Source organism: Mandrillus leucophaeus, unplaced genomic scaffold, assembly GCF_000951045.1.
Source record: "Mandrillus leucophaeus isolate KB7577 unplaced genomic scaffold, Mleu.le_1.0 Scaffold3, whole genome shotgun sequence".
Taxonomy (NCBI): domain Eukaryota; kingdom Metazoa; phylum Chordata; class Mammalia; order Primates; family Cercopithecidae; genus Mandrillus; species Mandrillus leucophaeus.
In genome coordinates, this window is record NW_012103142.1 from 3626022 (window position 1) to 3650448 (window position 24427).

Consider the following 24427-nt stretch of genomic DNA (forward strand, 5'->3'; position numbering starts at 1 on the left):
TTGTGGCCTCATTTCTGCCCACAGAACCCGTCAAAGCTTCATTGTGTCTGACTTAAGTTGAATATAAAGTTGGAAGACTTTTTTTTTTTTTTTTTAAAGAGACACACTGGAGTACTTCTGCTCACACTGGAGTACAGTGTGACACAATCATGGCTTACTGCATTCTTGCCTTCCTGGGCTCAACTGGTCCTCCTGCCTCAGCCTGCCGTGTAGCAGAGACCACAGGCACGCACCACTGTGCTCCATTATTATTATTTTTAACCTTTTTTCTAAGAGATGAGCTCTCCCTCTGGCCTAGACTGGTTCTGAACTCCTGGACTCAAGTGATCCTCCTGCCTTGCCCTCCCAAAGTGCTAGAATTACAGGTGTGAGCCACAGTGCCCAGCCTTGGAAGACATTTTTTTTTTTTTTTTTTTTTTTTTTGAGACGGAGTCTCGCTCTGTCTCCCGAGCTGGAGTGCAGTGGCCGGATCTCAGCTCACTGCAAGCTCCGCCTCCCGGGTTCACGCCATTCTCCTGCCTCAGCCTCCCGAGTAGCTGGGACTACAGGCACCCGCCACCTCGCCCGGCTAGTTTTTTGTATTTTTTAGTAGAGACGGGGTTTCACCATGTTCGCCAGGATGGTCTCGATCTCCTGACCTCGTGATCCACCCGTCTCGGCCTCCCAAAGTGCTGGGATTACAGGCTTGAGCCACTGCGCCCGGCCGGAAGACATTTTTGAGATTATTAAATCTCCTCCTACTCGGTCTTTCCCTTGTCTGTTGGGTGCATTTCCCAGAACCACCCATCAAACCATTAGAACATTATGCCATACATATTTAATACATAACGGCCTCCCTCTCCTGCGTGCCTTCTAGTTAATAGCCTCTGAAGCTACTTTGACTATTTTTCCCATTTCCATGTGACAGACTTTCACATATTTTAGGCAGCATCTTTGTTTTTTCTTTAGGCTAAACATTCCACATTTCCTTAACTATTTCTCATACAGTATGCCCTCTAAGCAACAGAATTAAGAGGACTAGGGTAGCCATGCCTTGGCAGGATTTTTGTTCTATGGTATTGTTGCCAGCAACAACAGGCTCCTGAACTAGTTAGAGGCTTCTCTCCTTTCCATTAGAAGGGATAGAATTCTTGTTACTTCTCAGATTAGTTCCTTCTAGGGACAAGACCTACTATCTGACTAAAAGGAAGTGAACATGTAAGTGACTGGGGCTGGGAGAGCATGGGGCAGGGACTGGTCACTTCCCCCATATTTTCTGTGCTGTGATTTTGGGAGAAAACTGATGTGGTTACGAAGGAGAAAGTATGGACAGCAGAGTGAGCACAATGTGTTAGTCATGAGAATGGCCTTTTTCCGTTGCAGGTTACCCTACCTGTAAAGAAAAAATTAAGAGAAGGCCTGGTGGCCGGTCTGAAGTCATCTATAATTACGTACAACGCCCCTTCATCCAGATGTCATGGGAAAAGGAAGAAGGGAAGAGTCGCCATGTGGATTTCCAGTGTGTTCGAAGCAAATCCCTCACGAATCTGGTAGCTGCTGGAGATGATGTCTTGGAGGACCATGAAATATTAATGCATCACCCACCCCAAGTGGATGAACTTGACCGGCTAAATGCCCCACTTTCTCAGATGGCTTCTAACGACTTTCAGGATTAGGGCCAGCTGTGGGTCTACCCCTTGTGGGAGCCCATCTCACCTAAGATGCCTGCAGCCAGCCCTCCCTCATGATTTGTCTCACCCTGAGTAGGAATCATGCTTCTCCCCTATCCTTTTCCTTTCTCCCATAATTAACATGTGTCCTTTCCAGTAAGTCTGTGCCTCTGGCAGGGGATGAAGAAGTACTCAAATTAGCTACCATCTTTGCAGCATCCCTGATAACTTGAAAAATTTGGGTCTGGTGCTGTTCACTGAGTCTTTGTGTAACGGCAAAAGCAGGAAAGGAAGTCAAGACTGTTGCCTTGTGTTTAGCAAAGCAGTCCTTATCCTTTATACTGTGTTCTTGGGTTTTGTTTTTGTTTTGTTTTTGTTTTGTTTTATACCAGGCAAATTGCTTAGTAGCAAAGGGACCAAACTTAAAAGGTGACAATCTCTAACTTTTAAAAACAGGCACCAATCGGATGCTCATTAGAGGTTAATGAAGATGCCATTCTTGGTGGCCTCTGCACCCAAATTGCATCTGGAAAGAACTAGGGTCTCGTTCAGAATGTCCAAAAGGAAATTCCTAAGAGGTTAAATTCAGATTTGCTTCTCATTAACGCAGCAAACAATTCAAAACCACAGGTTCTTTGGCAGGAAGGATAATGGAATAATCATGTTGATGAGACCTTTTTAGCTTCAAGGTTTTGGAGTCTAAAAACAAATGGATGATTCATTTGGAATGAAACTCACAAGTAGAAGAACCTCCAAATCAGGCCAATTGGGTTATCCTGGCTTGGAATCTGGTGTGAAACCATAGGTCTTAACACTCTGGAGCAGCACATTGCTGTGGATGTGGCTAGGAGACCTTAGATATGGCTTAAAGGCTTTTAAGATGAGGACAGAAATTGCTCACAATTGCTCAGTTTCTCAACAGAAAGACTTGTAAGAGTGCCAGCACGGGGTGTATGCAGTGAAGCTGGGTGGGAAGCATCATCTGCACAGTCGCTGTCCTAGCAGGATTTTTCTCTTATCTTTTCATACCATGGGATTTTTGGATATCAGTGTATTTTGGTTCTTGAAATAGCCTAATAGCTGCTCACACATTGGGTAAGAAAATTATACCAGTGTCATCCCTAAAGGAAGGGTGAGTTAAATGGAAATTAAGCCCAGTCATTTTATTTGATCAGCTCTATTATCAGTGCATGATCACCCAGATCACCCTTCTCAGCCCCCACAGTGCTGAACCATCTTCCTTCCTCTTCTCCATGGCTATTAATAGTACCGCTAAATTTAGAGTCCAGAGCCAGATAAAAGTATTTTGGGATTATCTCCCAGTTTGTGGTAGAAGCTGACTGGAATACAGGTTGAGTATCTCTTATCCAAAATGCTTGGGACCAGAAAGGTTTCAGGTTTCACATTTTGGAATACCTAACAGTTAAGTACCCGAAATCTGAAAGGCTTTTGAACATCATGTCAGCACTCAAAAAAAAAAAAAAGACTTTGGAGCACTTCAGATTTTGGATTTTTGGATTTGGGATGCTCATCCTGTGTAGGAGAGGCTACTCAATTCCATGTAATGACCTAGTCATAATCATCCAAAGTTAAAAGCCGGGTAGATTTGAAAGCTCTTTCCAGGGCTGAAGAAGTGTTCTTATGTTCTCTACATATGACTGGCATCACTGTGGAAATTAATACTCTGTTCTTCACTAGGATGTAGTAAGTGGTTAAATTGAGCTATTCCCCACCAGATGACTATTGGCATCCATTTGCAAGGCCAATGGCCTGGATTAAGGGTTAGGATTATTTGTAGCTAGAAGGTAATTTTACTTCTATGAAACTAATTGGCTCATATTTGAGGTCAGGTTTGGCCTTGACCTTACCAGTACATTTATACCCACTACCAGTTGACTAGCCCAGATAATTGTTAAATGGTGCTTCTTTTCTGCTTCTCAGTAGACTTCCATGCCATTACAAAGGAAATTTGAATTACCTAGTGTTTGTATATTCCATAATAAGTATGTATAACTTCTGTTTCACAGCTTAGGTATTGTCAACATTTAAGTGTAAACATGCCACAGCTAACACTTAAAAATGAAAACTAATTAGTTCTTGCTTAGGGAAAATACCAGGTATGAAGTATGGCATATACTTGACACTGTTCTGTGTAACCCTTTACTTTGCTCAGGCTTTCCAGATTGAGGTCTTTTTTCCCCCAAGTTAGGTTAACATGCATTTAACCCCAACCTGTGGGGTTTCAGTAAGCTGGAAATCTTTGATGGTAGGCTTTCTAGTGTCACGAGGTGGTGGTGACTGAAGGAAAAGCTGGGATCACCGGTTCCTTCTGGTGGAGAGGAAGGTTTATGTCTATGCCCCACCCATCACCCTCCACCTGGAGCTCACCCAAGCCTGCTCCATTCCCAGGGGCAGGCCATTCTGCAAAAGCAGGACCTCTCAGTCCTCACAGAAACAAGGGCTGGGTTGAAGTCACCCCCTTCATAGTTGGTTACTGGCCAGATGGGTAAGAGGCATTTGTAATTGTAAAAAGGTGGAACTTGGGTTTGGTGTTTTCTTCTAAGTGCCTAAATAAGCAAGCCAGGCTGTTGACAGAGAAACATTTTCATAAGAAAATGGTTTTAGCCAGAGTAACCGGCAAGCCGAGATTAACCCGAATCTGAAGTTTACAATCTTGAGTTTGCATCTGCATCATACCATGCTGTTTCGATGAGGAAACATTTGCCACTGAGGAGTTGGAGGGCGGGCAAGATGACAAGTGAGTCAGATCATTTAATGGTTTCCCCTAGGCCCTGGAAAGGCTTATAATGTATTGTTAACATTTAAGTGTTCTGAAGTTAAAAAGCAAGGGTTTTTGGCCAGGCATGGTGGCTCACGCCTGTAATCCCAGCACTTTGGGAGGCCAAGGCCAGCAAATCACCTAAGGTCAGGAGTTTGAGACCAGCCTGGCCAACAGTGAAACCCCGTGTCTACTAAAAATACAAAAAAATCAGCTGGGTGTGATGGCGAGCGCCTGTAGTCCCAGCTACTTGGGAGGCTGAGGCAGGAGAATTGCTTGAACCTGGGAGGTGGAGGTTGCAGCAAGCCAAGATTGTGCCACTGCACTCCAGCCTGGGCAACAGAGCAAGACTCTGTCTCAAAAAAGAAAGAAAGAAAAAAAAGGTTTTGGCTGGGTGCAGTGGCTCATGCCGGTAATCCCAGCACTTTGGGAGGCCAAGGTGGGAGGATCACTTGAGGTCAGGAGTTTGAGACTGGCCTGGGCAACATAAAAAATAAAAAAATAACCAGGCATGGACATGGTAGTGCATACCTGTAGTCCCAGCTACTCAAGAGGCCGAGGCAGGATGACTCTTGAGCTCAGGAGGATGAGGTTGCAGTGAGATATGATGACGCCACTGCACTCCAGCCTGGATGGCAGAGCAAGACCCTGTCTCAACATTTTAAGTCAAAGGTTTGTAGTAATGTATTCAATGCCACTTCTTGCCATCACTTTGCAATTGTTGAAATGGGTATACTGAGCTCAGAAAGCAAATCTGATGCCTTCATGGGAGACAGAGCCATATTTGTGTTCTGGGTGGGATCACTAGTGCAGGAGAACATTACATTTTCTTCTGAAGGCAAAATGCTTGTAGGTTTTGCCTCTTTACTTTGTATTTACTTTTAAAATTGCACTTGTTCACCTACCAGTGTTTACGAAATCCTGTATTTGGGATGCTTTTTCTATAATAAAATATTATCATTTGAGTGTCTGGTTTTTTTTTTAGCAGAAAGTAAAATTAGAAATAAAGATTTGGGCTGGGCGCGGTGGCTCATGCCTGTAATCCCAGCACTTTGGGAGGCCAGATGGGTGGATCACTTGAGGTCAGGAGTTCGAGACCAGCCTGGCCAAGGTGGCAAAACCCTCTCTCTCCTAAAAATACAAAAATCAGCCAGGCGTAGTGGCACGTGCCTGTAGTCCCAAGTACTGGGGAGGCTGAGGCAGAAGAATCACTTGAACCTGTGAGGTGGAGGCTGCAGTGAGCCGAGATTGTGCCACTGCACTCCAGCCTGGGTGACAGAGTGAGACTCCGTCTTAAAAAAAACAAAGTAGGTGGGTCTTTGAGGACTTCCCTGCCAAGGTGGTAGTTGAAGCCACAGTATGGAGATCACCAAGAGATCACACGACTGAAGAGGGCAAAGGCACCAGCACCAACATTTAAGTGTTGTGGAACTAGTAAGGAAGTCAGGGAGATGGAAGGAGAGTTTGTTTGTTTTAAAGGTTAACAGTATGAATGCAGCAGATCAAGATGAGGACTGAAGGGAACCCAATGGATATGGCAGAACACCAGTGACTAGAGGAGTGATAACAAATACAAGCATGTTTTACACAGCAGATAATTAATACTAACATTTCACACATGGGGCAGAGACCAGACGAGCATGGATTAAAGAGGGGAAGTGAGAAACAAAGTAAAAGTGACTGCAGAGTGTTCCTTATGCTCTTCACAAAAGTAATACCTATTCATAGATCCATGCCTCCACCACAACAGGAGCGTAACGACCAGCCTACAAAACCCTGGACTGCTTGTTTTCCTTCTGCCAAATCACTGCTGCCTAAATAAAAACATCTCTGGGATGCTTCACTAAGCTGCTCATAACTCTGGGTTGGCTTGTCATCAAAGTCACATCAACACTAATGTAAATAAGGTGATGCTACATTCCATTAAGCCACTTGGTGGGAATTCTTTCAAACTGATCTGCAATTCGGAACCACAGTGAGCTCCCTGTTGCCTCACCAGACTGCCTGGAACTGAGCTCTGTGCGTCACAGACGCTTGAATGTTGCTTGGGCAAGGTGTCTTCTCTCTGAAAATGTGCGTGAAAAAGCATCACGGAGGCCGTTTTTGTCAGTGTTGGCTTTGATGGATCATTCCAGAGAAATATGCTCTGTAGGAAATGAAAATATCATTCACTGAATCCTTCTGAATTCAATTAAAAACACCACTTGGGTTACACAGAAGCCAAGGAGAACCAGGACAAGGCGATCTAAAAAAGTGCTTTCCAAGGAAGTAAGTCTGACAAAGAACATTACCTACTGATGGCAGAGGGGGACTGCTATTAGGCCGTATAGATGAGTTTTCAAATTGGCAATCTGTTTTGCAGAATCTGAGTATTAATCCTGAAGCAACTCATGTGAATCTTACTTCTGACCTTTTGTTTTTTTTTGAGACAGTCTCACTCTGTCACCCAGGCTGGAGTGCAATGATGGCACGATCTCAGCTCATTGCAACCTCCACCTCCCAGGCTCAAGTGATTCTCCCACCTCAGACTCCTGAGCAGCTGGGACCACAGACACGTGCCACCACACTAATTTTTTGTATTTTTGGTAGAGGCAGGGTTTCGCCATGTTGCCCAGGTTGGTCTTGAACTAGGCTCAAGCGATCCACTCACTTCAGCCTCCCAAAGTGCTGGGATTAAAGCGTGAGCCATCATACCCAGCCCTCTGAAAGTAATTCTAAGAGCAACAATGGATCAAGCTGGTAACCACCCATCAACACTCAGAAAAGCAGCCAGGGTAATTGAGATGCAGGGGAGGAGAGTATGAAATAAATGTCAATCAACCAAGCCAACTAAAAAGAAAAACAGGTACTGAAGAAAATGGTGATGCACTCCTGAACTGGGAGACCGAATGATATGATTTTGGTTTCATTTTAGTATGCAGTAGTTACATACTATTTTCTCACTCCCCCAATGGGAGTAGGAAACAATTTCTGTGAACAGGATCAACACTGAGCCAGTGTTGCCCAACATGTTTCTTAGGATTCATAAGCCTTAGAAAGCCATTACCCATTTTGGCTGCATTTAGCTTTCTCTGCCTGCAGTTTCTACTCTTAGTTGGTCTTTGCCCCTCCCTTCTTGACTCCTTGAGGTGCTTTTCCCTACCCAGAAAGGGGCTAATAAGTGGGGCATATGGGACTCCTTCAGTACACAACATCTCAGAGACTGAACCCTGCTCTGATGGACACAGTGCTGAACAATTCCTTTTTCTTTTTGAGACGGAGTCCCGCTCTGTCGCCCAGGCTGGAGTGCAATGGCACGATCTCAGCTCACTGCAACCTCTGCCTCCTGGGTTCAAGCGATTCTCTTGCCTCAGCCTCCTGAGTAGCTGAGACTACAGGCTCGTGCCACCATGCCCAGCTAATTTTTGTATTTTTAGTAGAGCCGGGATTTCACTGTGTTAGCCAGGATGGTCTCGGTTTTCTGACCTTGTGATCCCCCTGCCTCGGCCTCCCAAAGTCCTAGGATTACAGGTATGAGCCACTGCACCTGGCCAACATTTCCATCTTATGAGCTCATGAGATTCCTGGTTGACTCCAGGCTGGGAAAAAATGGGGCTAGGCTGTAAAGGGCTGTACAAAAGGTCCACCAGATGACAGCACTTTTGTCAGGATGTGCCCTTGGCCTTACTGTGAGGGGAGGGCCCACTGCCCTGCAACACTGAGATGGGTGGAAGCAGCACATGCAGTCGGGGCAAGAGAAGTCTCTTCATATGCACAGTGATTCAGGAGACTAGCTCCCTAAGAACAAAAGTCAGTCCCAGCTTCCCTGAGATGGAAAAGCACTTTGCATGAAGATGGTGACACAGTTTTGAAATTAACACTTGAAATTAGGCGTTCTAATGGTTTGTGGACAAAGGGGTTAGTTAAAAGCAGCCACCAGCACTCTGCCTCTAAGTTATATGCCACTATTTGCTTTAAATCACATCACAATCCCTTCTTGGCCTTTTTGCTAAGATTAAATGCAGTATCTGTTCTTATCAGTTTAATAAATCACATCACATATTTCCACTACTGTTTTCACACAGTTTATTCCTAAGTTTAAAAGTTAAAATGTGGGCATTTTCCCCTAAAACAAATCATCCCCTGCCACTCCCCCACACAAAGACTCTCCCAACACTGCAGTTACTTCTCTTTACCCAGGCTTACCAAACATTCTTGCAAAACACACAGGAGTCAACACCCCAAATATTTGGTAATACAGAGACTACAAAGTTACACAAAAGAATCTCATTTACTTCCTTTTCACTAGCAGGCTATGAATGAAAGACTGAGAGGCAAACACATCACCTTCATCCAGAGTTGAGACTTCCCTAACCTTTTTTCTTCCTCTAAGAGGTTAAAACCCAAAGCAGTTTCACTGACAACCGTAACTCTGATATTCCATTTTTCTCTTCTGAATGGCTAAGCTAGGACATACTTTCCTTTCAAAACTGATCTTCACAACCTCATTACTGGCAGAAAGCAGGCTCCCAGCTGCAGCTCGGCCACAATGCTCTGCAGCAGGCAAAGTTCCCACACAGGTGCAAATGATGCTTTAAGAGTTATCAAAACGTTTTAAAAAACAATGCATTAATATGGAGCCTCCACATTTTTCTGACAAAATTCCTCTAAAGGTGGTGGCAGCTGTGAAACAGAAGGCACTTTGTGCTATACAATTCAGAGGGTCTCTCATGAGAGAACGACACAGCAGAGAGACCCAATCCGCCTAAGTTGCAGGCGACCCTTTATGGTGGGGAGGAGTATCCTCCAGGAAGGCATCTGCAAAGGAAAAAATTGTAATCATGATTCCAAGGCAAAATGGCTACTTAAAGTTGAGAGAGAAGAAATACCAAGAGAGAAGACAAAACATGGTTGTGCCAAGGACTGAGGAGTGAACTTTACAAAGACTTGTCAGCTGGCTCTACTTCTATTGGGCTGGTTCCTTCACCATTTCCAAAGAGGTTCTGGAGACCTTGCAGGAACAGGAAAAGCACCTTAGCCAAGAGGGTTCCAGGCCTCCTGCCTAGGCCTGGGCTCTCCTTGTTAAGTTCCCAGGAATAAACTGAGTTCCCGCTGGCAGCACTTGCAGGTATTGCTGGTCCACAGCAACATCTGTCTTAGGGATTTTCTGGTACAGCCGTGAAGAGAAAGTGAGGGTTTTCCACATAATCCGGGATTCCTTGGCAATGCCCAAAGACTTTCCGGGCCTTCTAAGAGCAACAATGGATCAAGCTGGTAACCCCCATCAACACTCAGAAAAGCAGCATGGATATTTTAGATGGGGGACAGGGAGGAGATAAATCAATGGATTGACAGTCTTTATCTTAGTACCATATAATAAAGTGCACCATGAATGGAGGCTATAAGCCACTTGCCTGAGGCTGAGGTATGGGTAGAAACTACCATCACCACCCTCAGGGTGGTGGATCATTTCCTTCAGCCAGAATCCTGGCTGCTGAGACTGTCTTTATTGCTTTATTTCCTTAGTACTATGGAACTTTCAGCTATAAAGGAAATACTTGGTGGGCTTGGCAGATAGCGTGTCACAAAATCACAGGAATTGGCTGACATTCGATGACTATACAAGACAATCTCAATAATGTTGGATGATGGCTGTTTTTCCCCTTCATTCTGATGAACTTAGGAAAACTCAAGTTGTTTTTAAAACACCTACCAAATTGGCTCATGATGCTTCGGAAGAAGCAGGATAGCTGTTTATGGCCGATGCAGTAGAAATGGTTGTCTTTGTTTACAGTTTTTCAGATGCATTATGGAAGAAATCCTCTTACTATCGCATTTCAGGAGACTTTACTATGACATACTGGTGGGTTCCATCAACTTCTTGGAAGCTCTTCAAGAGTGTGGGAGGAAAAGCATGATGTTGCACAAAGAACTCTGTTCCATGTAGGATTCCATGGCAAGAGAATTATTTTGCTGCTTTCATGTAGGAAGGTATTGCCCCCCTTGCAGTCAGGCCCTCAAAGCGCTTGTACGTGTAATTGATGAAGACCCAGTCTTTGTTCTTGTAGTCAGTCTCAGGGTGATTACTTGTGGCCACTGGGAAAGAAACAGATGTGAGAGTTGATTCACTGCCTTACCTCCAAAGGACTACTCACGGTGCTGAAGACGGCGCCCTGAAGAACATACCAGTTTCTATTTGGCAAAGCTTATTTTTCACTCTATGAATATTCTTTTTTTTTGTTTTTGTTTTTGTTTTTGAGACAGAGTCTCGCTCTGTCGCCAGGCTGGAGTGCAGTGGCACGATCTCGGCTCACTGCAACTTCTGCCTCCTGGGTTCAAGCAATTCTCCTGCCTCAGCCTTTCGAGAAGCTGGTACTACAGGCATGCACCACCACACCCAGCTAATTTTTGTATTTTTAGTAGAGATGAGGTTTCAGCACGTTGGCCAGGATGGTCTCAATCTCTTGACCTCGTGATCTGCCCACCTCGGCCTCCCAAAGTGCTGGGATTTCAGGCGTGAGCCACCGTGCCTGGCCTCACTCTATGAATTTTCTACATTTTCTTGCTCATGTTCTTTAAATCTCGTATTTCTTCACAAATTTTTTAATGTTTTATTTTCCCATTCCTGTCATTTCAGATTACCTAACACTCAGTAAATAACAAAGGAACAGATTTTTGTAACTTACCCAGTTGAGCAGTCTAAACATGGGAGCTGATATTCATTTTCCATTCACCAAGGTTTCACCACTACCTAGCATTAGAACTGGAAAAGTACTTACAAAGAACGTGAAGAACTGAAGTTCCTCTCCATGTTCACTACCCTGACTTGTAAACATCATCCCAAAATTGGGGGTAAATAATGTGCTTATAAGGCAGCAGGAGACAATGCTGGTGGTGTTACCTGTTGGCTTAAGAATATCAGATTCTGGAAACTCATCGAAGTTTGAAGTATCATCAATGCTTTTGATTTCAATAGATATTGCAGCAGGTCTCTCTCTGCCAAGAATACACATGCCAAAAATTACTAAGTTAGTAATCATATGGATCATACCACTCAAGTCTTTCTCCAAAAAAGACCCCTGGTCTGACATGAGAAGACTCTTCACTGGCAGGCAGCATTTATTTTCTCTGAAAAACTTACAAAAACTGACCAACCAAGCCAACTGACTGTACCCAAAGTAAATTATGATTAAAAAAAAAAAAACTCAATCATTCATAGCTAGAAAAAAGACAAGAATAACTAAAACCTTAAGTTAGTGTAACTCCCCCAATGGCCTGTCCTGTCTACTAAAAAGGGAAACTGAGCCTCTAAATGTCCCCTTGTGTAGGGCTCTGCCCTTCTTCTACTGGAGGTGCCAACGAGTAGGATAGCTAAAAAAGTGGCAAAGGTAAAAAATTACAAGCAGCACATCAGAACACAATTATAAATAAATGAAAACTTCTTCACCTTCTATTTAATAACCAATGACTGCTGAATGAGAAGGTCTGGACTACAGCAGGTGGTCTAGGCTCTCATGGCTATTGGCCATAGTCTACGACCCCCACCATAAAAATTTTCACTCTCCCCTTTCCCTCTCCACTTTCACCCCTCCAATCTTTCCTCCACTCCTTTCTCCCTTCTCTATGTTTCAGTGATACCTTCCACCCTGTGGGCAGGAACAGGCCCGCTGGCGGGCCCTAAGAGGTTGCTGAGTTCTAGGTAAAGGGTAATACACTTCCTAGATGCTCCCTCCACCACAAAAAACAAAAGTTCACTTCACTTTGTAAATAACTGCTAGATTCAATATATTCCATGACACATGGCTGACAAAAAACCCAACGCCCAATCACCATGAATGAAAATCAGGAAAAGATCCTAAATCTCTAAGAAGCTCTCTTCCCTTACTTGGCTTGCCAATGATGGTCCTTCCAAATTATTATTAAGTAAACTAGAGACTTTCTGAAATAATTCTGAAAGTGTTTATATGGATATACCTGATATGTTCCCAGTCAACGCCTTCAAAAAAAGAGTTACTTTTTATTTCCTCAACTCCAGGAGCTCCAATTCTATGTTCCCATTCACAGCAGAATCTGGAAAAGACAGAGGCCTTTCAGCACACCTCAAGCAGTCTCTTCAGAAAAACTTTTTTTTTTTTTTGAGACAAGGTCTCACTCTGTCACCCAGGCTGGAGTGCAGTAGCACAATCAAGGCTCACTGCAGCTTCAACTTCCTGGGCTCAAGTGATCCTCCCATCTCAGCCTACCAAGTAGCTGGGACCACAGGTTCCACCATGCCTAGCCAATTTTTTTTTTTTTTAGAGGTGGAGTTTTGCTGTGTTGTCCAGGCTAGTCTCAAATTCCTGGGCTCAAGTGATCCCCCTGCCTCAGCCTCCCAAAATGCTGGGATTATAGGTGTGAGCCACCACACACAGCCTTTTTATTCGTTTAAAGAGAGGAACAGGAGGAAACAGAAAGCAGATTCAGGAGATAATAACAGTTAAAAAAAAATGGAATTATTCATATGAAAAAGCTGAGAAAGAAGGTGGAGGGATGTTCTCTAATACCTCAAAATTAGATCCTTGGCCTTCTCAGAGATGGGAACTTCCGGAGGAAAAGTCAAAGTTTCTTTCCAGTTCATCACCTTCTTGTATGTCTCTTGAGGGGTCTCCGAACAGAAAGGTGGGTAGCCTGTAATAAAAAGGAACTTCGGAGCTTTTACACTCCAGAACTTTGAATCTGACCAAGATTACTCTCCTTAATACAATTCTATATGTCTTTTTTTTTTTTTTTGAGACAGGGTCTCACTCTGTTACCTAGGCTGAGTGTAGTGGTGCAATCATGGTTCACTGCAGCCTTGAATTCCTGCCTCAGCCTCCTCAGTAGGTGGGACTACAGAAGAGCACCACCACACCCAGCTGATTTTTTATTTTTCTTTTGTAAAGACAGAGTCTCGCTACGTTGACCAGGCTTGTTTTGAACTCCTGGGTTTAAGCGATCCTACCGCCTCAACCTCCCAAAGTGCTGGGACTACAGGCATAAGCCACTGTGCCCGGCCTGATTCTGTATGTCTTTAATGACTACTGGATTACTCTGTATGGCCATCCCTCTATGACATAGACAGGATTTCCACTTATCCCAGAAAATATCTAAACCTATTTTTCATTTTCCCCCAAACTCCCAGACCCAAAGTGAAATCATGCTTCTGGTACCACTAGGAAGTCAGCTAATAGGTAGAGCTGGGAAAAGAAAGGAGGACATAAATAGAATTGCAGGTGTGGGAATCACCATGCCCAAAGAAGAAATGAAAGGATGAAACAGTATCATTCCAGAAATACCCTTATATGGGTAAAGTACCAAATAACGTGAATAAGAAAAAAGCATAGATTTAAAAAGGACCACCATGCGTCTTTTCGAGAACTACAGGCAAGAAGACAAACACGCACACACCGTATCACCCCATCTTCCCTCCAGATGGTATACGCCCACCTCCAAAGGCATTGTTCCCATGTTCCTGAAGCCAAAGCAGCCAGATAGACTCACTCGGAACCAACAAGGGTATACTTGCTCGCTGGCACATGACCACCCCCACAGATGCGTCCCATAAACACAGAGATACACCAATACAATAAGAGGGAGAGAGGCCACAGGGTCCCATGATTTGAAGGCTTTGACAGAGGAAGGGGGTAGCATATTAGAAAAGTGAGGCAATGCCCAGTTAAAATGCTCTGCATACAACAGATGTTAATAAGTGCTAGTGACTGAAAGAGCTTCTAGATGGAGAAGATGAAGGTATAAGAGAAAGAAAAACATAAAAAATGATCAACAAAGCAATTGCAGGATGCCAGTAAGCCTAAGAATGGAGTGGGATACATCTTACTGAAAAAGTTGTCATCTGTCTAAAACAATTCACTTTGAAAGACAAGTGGGGAAATCACTTAGATCACTGCCAGTTGAAACAGAGGCTGATATCAATGTAGAAGTCTGTCACGGATGCACAGAAAAAGTCCTCTGAAACCATGCAACTTACCGATGAGCATCTCATACATGATCACCCCAAGCGACCACCAATCACAGAGCTTGTTGTACCCGGTCTGCATGAACACCTCAGGAGCAATGTAGTCAGGAGTGCCTACTGTGGAGAAGGCCTGAAACATGGACCACACATCAGGGAGGCCCAGCCAGGCAGGAGGTGCCCAGAGTTCTGTTCTAGAAACCAAAGGCTATGAATACCACCAGAAGCTACCCCCAAGCTAAATACGCGGGACTGCCCAGTAGCTTAACGGCAAGCTTGATTTGCCAAAGCACTTTCCAAAATGAACAAGAAAGCTTTGTTAATGAGGTGGGAGACCCTTCTTAACTATCAGTCACTACGGCGAAGGCATCTCTGTCATAATAACTAGTATTACAATTCACTGAGCACCCATTAAGTACCAGGCTCTGTACTTTATATATAACATGAGTTATATATACATATATATAAAATTTCATATACATGAGTTCATTTAATCCCGACAAAACTTTTCCAAGGAGGACCTTATTAGCCTAACTTTGCAGATACAATTTGATGCTCAAAATGGCTTTGCCCAAGACCCCAGAACTAGTCAGGTGGTACAGCCCAGTTTAGAGATTAAGTATCTGGCTGCGAGCAGTGGCTCACGCCTGTAATCCCAGCACTTTGAGAGGCTGAAAGGTGGGTGGATCATGAGGTCAAGAGATCGAGACCATCCTGGCCAACATGGTGAAACCCAGTCTCTACTAAAAATACAAAAATTAGCTGGGCATGGTGGGGTGCACCTGTAGTACCAGCTTCTCGAAAGGCTGAGGCAGGAGAATCGCTTGAACCCAGGAGGCAGAAGTTGCAGTGAGCCGAGATCATGCCACTGCACTCCAGCCTGGTGACAGAGTGAGACTCTGTCTCAAAAAAAAAAAAAAAAAAAAAGATAGAAATTATAATATCTTACTCCAAACCATCCCTCTTTCTATGATACACATTCTTTGATTTGACACAATCATAAAGGGAAGCTTTATGATCAAAAGCTAAAGTTATATCCTATAAGTTAACGTTTATAAATACCTATTTACCAAACATAATTGTTTTTGTACATAGTTCTTGGATAACTGTTCTCTTTTTCTAAGAGACGGGGGTCTCCCTTTGTAGCCCAGGCTGGAGTGCAGTGGCACAATGATAGTTCACCTCAAACTCCTAGACTCAAGAGATCTTCCCATGTCAGCCACCAGAGTAGCTACGACCATAGGTGCATGCCACCACACCTGGCTAATTTTTAAATTTTTTTGCAGAGATGGGGTTTTGCCATCTTGCCCAGACTCCTAGGCTCAAGTGATCTTCCCACCTCAGCCTCCCAAAGTGCTGGGATTATAGGTGTGAGCCACCATACTCGACCAAGAGAAACATTTTCTGCATCCCAGTATTCTACTCTAACATACCAGGACTGCAAAATAAGAGGAGAAAGTACAATTAAAGCCTCCTAATGTACTTAACATCTGAGGGCTTACCATGTGTAAGGCGCTGATCTAGGTGCTTTAAATATTATATATTATATAAATTTTTAAATTACAGTTGTATTGTTTTTTAAAACATGTATTATGAAATATTACAAACATATACAAAAAAGGAACAGACAATACAGACCCATTACTCGTATTAAAGAGATTAATAATTTGCCATATTTGTCTCAGATCATTTGTCTTTTTTTTTTTTTTTTGAGATGAACCACACCTGGCTAATTTTTTGTATTTTTAGTAGAGACAGGGTTTCACCACTTTGGCCAGGCTGGTCACGAACTCCTGACCTCAAGTGATCCACCTGCCTCCGCCTCCCAAAGTGCTGGGATTACAGGCATGAGCTGCCGCACCCGGCCCTGTTTGTCTTAACATTAGTTTTGAGATTTATTCACGTAGTTCACTCTAGTTCACTCACTTCTCTGCTGTATGCTATACTGTTATATAAATTAATCACAATAGTTTTTATCCGTTCTTCTGTAATGGACAGTTACATTGCTTCCAGTATTTCACTATGACAAGTAACACCTGAATAAACATTCTTGTAATACTTTCTTGGGCACTGTGCAAGCATTTCTCTAGAGTATAAACTAGAATATTGCTGAGCCTTGGGTTATAAGCATCTAAACTTGAAGTATCTTCCAAGTCCTCCAAAGTAGTTAGTCCCTATTTAAACCAATCCTGGTGGGGATTAGCTTCTGGTGCTCCACATCTCACCAAGACTTGGCTTTGTCAGATTTTTAATTTTTATTTTTACCAATCTGATGAATATGAAATGGGACCTTTTTTTCTTTTTAAGCGAAAGAAAAAGCCTGTCACCCAGGCTGGAGTGCAGTGGTATGATCACAGCTCACTGTAGCCTTGAAATCCTGGCCTCAAGGGATTCTCCTGCCTCAGCCTTCTGAGTAGCTGGGACTCTAGGGATGTGCCAGCATGGCTGGGATCTTGTTTTAATTTGCATTTACTTTATTTCAAGTAGGGCTGAGCACACTCGTATTTTAATTAGCCATCCAGGTTTTTACTATGAATTCCTGTTCAGGTCCTTTGTCCATTAGTATTTGCTTAAGTTGTGTTGTCTTTTTCTTATCGATTCATAGGAATTCTTTATGAATTCAGGACATTAATCTGTTTAAGATACTTGTATACTGCAAATATCTTCTCCCAGAATGAGGCTTGTTATTTTTATTGTGACTTTTTTTTTAATGAAGTAGTATTTGTTACCAAAATATGTCACATATATACATGTGTTAATTACATACATTATCAAATTATAATGCATAATCACGAAAATGAATACCCATGAGTTCAACTGAAGAACCAAGTAATAACAATATTAAGCTAAACATGTACTCTTCCCCGTCTCTCCTGCTTCTCTTAACCACTATGCCGAATTTCATGTTTTGTCACTCCTTAGCTTTTAAAAAGAATTTTGCCAGGTATCTCTCTAAATGAGATTTTATTTTTGAGCTTTATTAAAATGGTACCATTCTATATACAGTCTTCTGTTATTAGATTCTTCCTCTCAACTTTATGTTTCTAAAATTGATTCACGCTGTCACACGTAGCTGTAGTTCAATTATTTTTACTGCTGCAAAATATTCTATTCCAGAATGTAACTATTTTCCTGTGGATGGACACTGGGTTATTCCCAGTCTTTTGCTATTATGAAAATGCAATAAACATTCTTCTGCATGTCTCCTGGTTCACATGTGCAATTTCTCCAGGGCTTATGACTAGGGGTAGAATTGCAGCGCTGTAGGGTGTACACACGAACTCTGAAAGGTAATTCCAAAGTAGCTGTACCGTGTGGCTTGTCTTTTCATTTCTTTGTGTCTTTTGATATACAGAAGGTTTTTTTTCCTTAAAGTAATAAAATAAACCAACTTTTTCCTTTATGAGCTGTACTTCTTGCACCTTATTTAAGAAATCCTTCTTTACTCTGAGGTCATAAAGATACTGCCCTGTATTTTCTTTAAAAATTTTTAAAGTTTAATTTCCCATCTAGAGTTGACTTGCATATACTGTATGGTAGGGATCCATTTTTTCCATATAGCTAAGTGTATGCATGTGTGTGTATATATATGTATAATATATATTTAAATGCAGATATTAAATAACACAAATACCAGTGTTGTCTTTTGTCTTTAAGCTTTAAAGACTGAAACGTGGATTAGGCCCTCTCTAAGAATTTTCATTCTAATCATAAAGGTAAGAATACAAATACCCTTTAATTTAGAGACGAGGTTTACTCTACCAAAGATGAATGTAAATCTAAGCAGATCTTACTTGTTCAAAGATTTCCATGATAAAACCAGAGGTCTACTGCCAGAGGAAAAGAACTCCTTCAAGCTACCAATGCATTAAAAAGAAAAACTCTTAAGAGTTATAAAATATAGCAAACAGCAGGCTCAAACCTGTCAAGGTAAAAGTATTGCTCTTATTCCAGAAACTAGAGTCTGCCGTAGGAGCTCACTCGTATTTTACCACACTGTCTGTACCAGGTGTGTCCTTTCCAATCTAAGGACTGCCCCCTTCCCAAACCTTTGTAGTTTTCCACACCAGGGTGTCCTCCAACTCCAACCTCATAAATCTGTACTCCAGTTTTTCCTTTTCTTGTCTGGGTATTTCAAGTGTCAATGAAAGCTGCAATCTGGAATAGCTCCGTCGGTTGTTAACAGTCATTTCAACCAAATGTGTTCTAACCTTATGATTTTGTGTCAGGGTTTTAAGAGAAATAAAGCAATTTAATTTCCTAATCACTTCTGTAAATCCTACCCTAAAAAAATAAATTGACCAAGATCGGATGCCTATGTGTCTATTATCTTTTATATCTGTGATTAACTTAAAGCTGACTCATATTAATCAGGTACTAGGGCCTAATGTTATACAGGACCACATAACAATTTAAAACATTACAATATTATTTAAGTAGCCAAGGAATGAAGCTAAAGCCTCTACTTTTTTTAGTGATTCCCAATGGACTAAAAAGTAATAGGCTGGGTAGGAATTACATATGTTAGGCTTAACTTAGAGCAGTAAATTTATATTAAGTATTAACGAATATCTATCTTCAGCTTGGTACTACCTGAACGGGATCACTTAGAAAAGGTCAAAGTAACACAGTTAATTAACATTTAGAAGACTGAGAGGTGGCTTCATTTTCTTCAAGTTATGAAAAGAGATAATATGAGGATGACCTTAATTTACACTTTCCCACTTCTACTGCATGTAGTATAAAAAGGCAAGAACCTTAATCACAGCATCAGGGCCTTAAGTTTACTGAGATTTTCAAAAATGTTTTTAACTATTAAATGACATTTAACTGCAAACACGAAAACTGTGAAATTGCTTTCCTTATAGAACCACAGAAATGGTTCCTCTAATCATGACAAGACCCTTGGGTACACATCAAAGAGCACAAAGCTTGTCTTGGAATATAAGGGACAATTCAAGACACTTAAGCCTTATCCCCAAAATACTTGTTAGTACAGGAGCCAAAGGTTAAATGCTGGCCTGCTTGAAAAAAAAAAAAAAAAAGAAAGAAAGAAAAGAAAAGAACAGAAATCACAGATTCCTCACCTTCTGTTTCCAAAAAATAGATAAGTATTAGTTGCCCAACAATGCAGGAGCTATTATTTAAGACATAACCTCTTCGTGGAAGTTCTCAACATTCACTGCACAGTAGAATCAGTCTTTTAAAAATCAGATACGATACCCAGAGTATATCCCAGACCAACTGAATCATAATCTCTGTGGGTGGAACCTGGACATCAACATGTTCTGAAGTTCCCCAAGTGATTCTGTTGTGCAGCCAAGGTTAAAAACTACTTCTCTGTGGAGAGACATAATAGAAGCACCTGACCAAATTTGTTCCTGACATTCCCTAATCCTCAACAAGATACATAAAATATTTTTCAACCACATACAGAATTCAGAAGTTTAAAGAGTAGCAGAGTTCCCAAAGAAGGGAGACTGTTTTGTAACTAACTGTCCTAAACTGAAGATTTCCCAAGTAAATGTTGTCTGAGGCCCCACTGATGGGTGGGCTTCAAATAAATCAAAACGAATGCACAACTTTCCTTTGACTCTTTCTTAAACCATCCCATAGGTTTCCATTTTCACATGTAACTGACATCCACCTATTAGTGACTTACTAACAGTGTTATTAAAGGTACTCTAGAGAACTGTAAATCAGTATTGCACTAGGAATTCTGACTGAAACACAGTATTTGGTAAACTTGCCAAGTTACTACCATATATGTGGACAAACAGAAGTGCTGCCATTTCTAGACAATACATTTGCATGACCATCATTCCAAGTTAGTCAGTTTCCCATTGCTGCTATTCTGCTTTCCAATGACCAAATGTTAGTTTGGCTTTACCCATCATCAGTTTCATTTGCTATGGGTTTCTTGCAAAGCTTAAGAATGTAGTGATACACATTTCTATTATCTGGCCAATAACTCCAGTAACTGGACACCAGAACATGTACACTGTACTTCAAACAAGAACCAATTAATCAGCTATTGCTAAAAAATAAATTCTGCCTAGACAGCAATATTTCACTGGTAAATTTGTACTTCCAACATACTATCAAGGTAAACACAATGTTTCTTATTTTTCAGCCTGTAGGACATAATTTTACATGGGCACAAAGTCAAATGCATATAAATAAGCATTCCCCTTATATTTCTCTCCAATCTTTATAAGTAGGTTCTTTTTCACATCACAAAGTCAGAAAGTGTGAGGCAAATGAATTGAGGAGTCTTGACTTGCCCTTGCCCAAGTGGATCAAAATTTTTAAGAAGTTTGAGAACTGATGCCTGAAAACTCTAGGTAGGTATTTGTACTTAGTTTTGAGAGGTCTCCAACTTAAATACAACCCCCTTACCACTACAAAAATAAAGAAAAGGTGGGGCAGGAAGGAAAGGTATTGTTACCAAGCTAAAAGGTCAGAATGAGGTCACCCACGGAAAATGCCACAATGAAAACAACCTAATGTTACCTGTCCTCCTTCAAAAGATTCCTTTGGGTCCTACCAACCTAACAACAGCACTCTCTCTAGGTAATCTTAAAAGCAAGGGACACATTGCAAATACCTGTCAAATGCAATTTTATGTGCAAATCTTTAGAACTTATACATACTTGGTTTGTAGCATTTCAGAAGCCACAGATATTACTTACTAGCTGACGTCTATTTCTTTTCCAGGTTTCTGCTTTCCTTTTGGAATTCATGTTCTGGAAAGCTGAAAGTAGAGAATACAAGCTGCGGTCAAAGTTCAGACCAAACTGTTTACTACTTTTTTTAGTAGGCTCTTTCAAGTCATATGAAACCCTAAAGTCTTGCTTTCTTTCTACTCATACATCAAAAGCTCCAGATGACACGTATCCTAGTAAATTTACAGTAAGCCCAAATCAGAGGCTGTAAAGCATTAACTTAAAAGACTCACACAGGGTTGTAAAAGGTACTCCCATGTGGATCAAGTGGCCACAGAGGATATAGGACTTAATCAGAATTACAGGGAATTCAGTCTCAACTAGAACCGAGGTCCTAACGTGGACCTACAACAGTCACAATTTCTCAAAATTACCATCAATTTTCCAAGTAGTAGTAACTTATATGATCAGGGACATCTGAATTTATAATACATGATTTGACATAAGCTTTTCTAGGATGAAATGTAATTTTACCACACAGTTGTCAATGATTTCACAGTGTTCAAGTGGAAGTGACTGTCATAAGGATAAACTTCTTTCTGTCATGAAGGAAAGAAGCACCCAGGATAAACCTAGCCCAGAGCTGTTCCCAGGAGTTTTTCCTCTACTACTTCTGGTTGCCTGTCCCATACTCATCCCCAGTGACCTTCCCAGTAGACCTCTAAAGAAGACCCCTTTCAACCTCTGTCTTCACACATTTGGTACCATTCATTCATCTTGCCTCACCAGACAACACAAATCACAGGCAAACCTGGGAAGGTATTTTTATTCTCTACACACTCATGCTGTGAGAATCTCCTATCTGTCCTGCATAATTTGGTTACAAGGGAAACAGCTCTTCTAGGCCCAGTTAGAATGAAAAGGCTAACGTAATTGTTACCACTTACTGAAATCACTGGGGAGGCTGTGGTTCAGATTCCTATAAAATTCTGTCCTATGTGCTTTTTTCAGTCCTGTGCAAAGACCAAAGTCAGAAAGTTTCACATGGCCCTATGGGGAAGAAACAAGGTGATAGATGGATGAGTATTCTTGGAGGTAGAACAGAACATTACCTTCTACTCCTTCCAGCATCCATTACAGCTCTACAGCCACAGTACACTGCTCCGTCTTTTATTATAGGAAAAATCATGTAATTGCAGATAAAAATTTTTTTTTTTTTTTTTTGAGACGGAGTCTTGCTCTGTCGCCCAGGCTGGAGTGCAGTGGCCGGATCTCAGCTCACTGCAAGCTCCGCCTCCTGGGTTTACGCCATTCTCCTGCCTCAGCCTCCCGAGTAGCTGGGACTACAGGCGCCCGCAACCTCGCCCAGCTAGTTTTTTTGTATTTTTTAGTAGAGACGGGGTTTCACCGTGTTAGCCAGGATGGTCTCGATCTCCTGACCTCGTGATCCGCCCGTCTTGGCCTCCCAAAGTGCTGGGATTACAGGCTTGAGCCACCGCGCCCGGCCAAAATTTTTTTAAAATCCCAAATCCTATTATACTAATAAAGCTATTTTCATTTCTGCGTATCATCTTTGGTTTTATCCAAATACTGATTTTTAAACACAGATCTTGACCCCTCCTTAGCATCTAGAGACAATTTTATTACTTCTTTCACTCAATCAAATATTCCTCTCTGTTTCTATATGGTCTTCAGTTTTTTTTTGAGACATGGTCTTGCTGTGTCACCCAAGCTGAAGTATAGTGACGTGATCATGGCTCACCGCAGTCTCGACCTCCCAGGCTCAAGCGTTCCCCCCATCTCAGCTTCCTGAGTAGCTGAGACCTCAGGTGCGTGCCACCACGTCCGACTAATTTTTTTTATTTTTTGGAGATAAAGGGTTTCCCTATGTTTCCCAGGTTGGTCTCAAACTCCTGAGGTCAAGTGATCCTCCCATCCCAGCCTCCCAAAGTTCTGAGATTATAGGCATGTACCACACCTGGCCAAAATTACCACTTTAAAGGTCTCCATAATATTCAATTAACTTGGCACTTCATTGTTTACCTTACCATCCCCTAATACTGGATGTGCATTTCATTTTCAATTCTTAGCTCTCATACAACATGGATTATCAGGTGCCCTCTGACAGTCTATATTCCCAGACCTAACCAGGCATGATTCAGGATGACCTTAATAAATCGTTGTTAAATGAAGAGTAAATCTTTTCAAAATTGTTCATATAGCTTTTTCTCCTCTTATTCCATTGGAATAAATTCCAGCAGTAAACTATTTCAAAGACAAAGGGAATAAATATTATTGGATAGTCCTTGATAAATGCTACTCCCACGAGATCCTTGGGCTTCTAGCTGGAAGCCTCTGTGGTCACTGGTGCCTTTTACCCGAGTTTTACTCAGGTCCGCTGGGCTCATTCCGCCCACTCAGCCTGGCAGGCTTGTGCTACCAGCCCAGATCCCAAGTCTGCCAAGGACAAGACAAGCAGAGAGGCAAGGAGTGTGTGAGTGCAGGGTCCACCTACTGCACACAGCCAGGCACACTGGCGGCCACTGCACACAGCCAGGCACAGCAGGCAGCTCCAGGCGCCAGCACAGGTGCTGGCTCCATGCAAGCCTGCAGTTGGATGAGATGCACTGCAAGCGGCTTCTGCAGTGGGCACCTGCATATGGACGAGGGGAATGTAGTGGCACCTGGAAGCTTGGAGATGCCAGAAACTGCAGAGCCCTAAAGAGGGTGTCACAGCCCTGGCTCAGGAAGCCCCTAGGTCTGAGCTCCCAGAAGGGCCACAGCGCTTCTCTCCTTCTTGTTGCCTGCAACACGGCAAGCAAGGGGACATATTTCAGCCCTGTTCGTGTTACAGCTCTTTCAGCCCCACCATTTGGCGGGTCCCAGGTTTTTGTCCCGCATTCAGGAAGAATGAGGTATACGGACAACTGGAGGGTGAGCAAGGTGAAGAGGAGCTTTATTGAGTGACAGTACAGCTCTCAGGAGACCCCAAGTGGGTTGCTCCTTTCTGCTGGCAGGTCGTCCTGGCATCTGTGCAGCCTCAGTGCAGAAAAGACCCAGAGTGGGTACCTCCCATACGCAGGCAGTTCATCCCATCTGTAGGGATTCGGTAAGTGTGGTGGGACAAATTGTAGAAAGATGCAAACCTTCTTAGAAGGCCGGGAAGTTTTATAAAAGCTTCAGAAAAGGATTTGGCTGAAGGCATTCAGATTCTCTTATCCGGTGCCTAAAGGCTTAGGTTAGATAACAAGGGGATGTAAAGAAACTGAACTAGATAAGTTAGTTTACTTAGGCCTCAGAACCTGGCCTTTAATAATCGAAATGCAGGACTGCTCTCTCCGGAGATGGGGTGGGGTTGGGGGTG

The 24427-nt window shown here is 42.4% G+C and overlaps 2 protein-coding genes across 5 annotated transcripts in view; one reads left to right on the forward strand and one right to left on the reverse strand.

Moving 5' to 3' along the window:
• KCTD20 (potassium channel tetramerization domain containing 20) overlaps positions 1–3626 on the forward strand; it is a 34345-nt gene extending 30719 nt beyond the window's left edge. For all 3 annotated transcript variants that reach the window (XM_011986589.1, XM_011986590.1, XM_011986591.1), the window contains one exon: positions 1363–3626. In XM_011986589.1, coding sequence (XP_011841979.1) covers positions 1363–1655 — 293 coding nt within the window. In that variant the 3' untranslated portion in view covers positions 1656–3626. The remainder of the gene's footprint in view (positions 1–1362) is intronic.
• A 4847-nt stretch (positions 3627–8473) lies between these two features.
• STK38 (serine/threonine kinase 38) overlaps positions 8474–24427 on the reverse strand; it is a 59584-nt gene continuing 43630 nt past the window's right edge. For both annotated transcript variants that reach the window (XM_011986592.1, XM_011986593.1), the window contains exons 8-14: positions 22011–22113; positions 21091–21152; positions 14414–14531; positions 12951–13074; positions 12382–12477; positions 11309–11403; positions 8474–10503 (exon numbers count right to left, since the gene is read on the reverse strand). In XM_011986592.1, the coding sequence (XP_011841982.1) occupies positions 10373–10503; positions 11309–11403; positions 12382–12477; positions 12951–13074; positions 14414–14531; positions 21091–21152; positions 22011–22113 (729 nt within the window). In that variant the 3' untranslated portion in view covers positions 8474–10372. The remainder of the gene's footprint in view (positions 10504–11308; positions 11404–12381; positions 12478–12950; positions 13075–14413; positions 14532–21090; positions 21153–22010; positions 22114–24427) is intronic.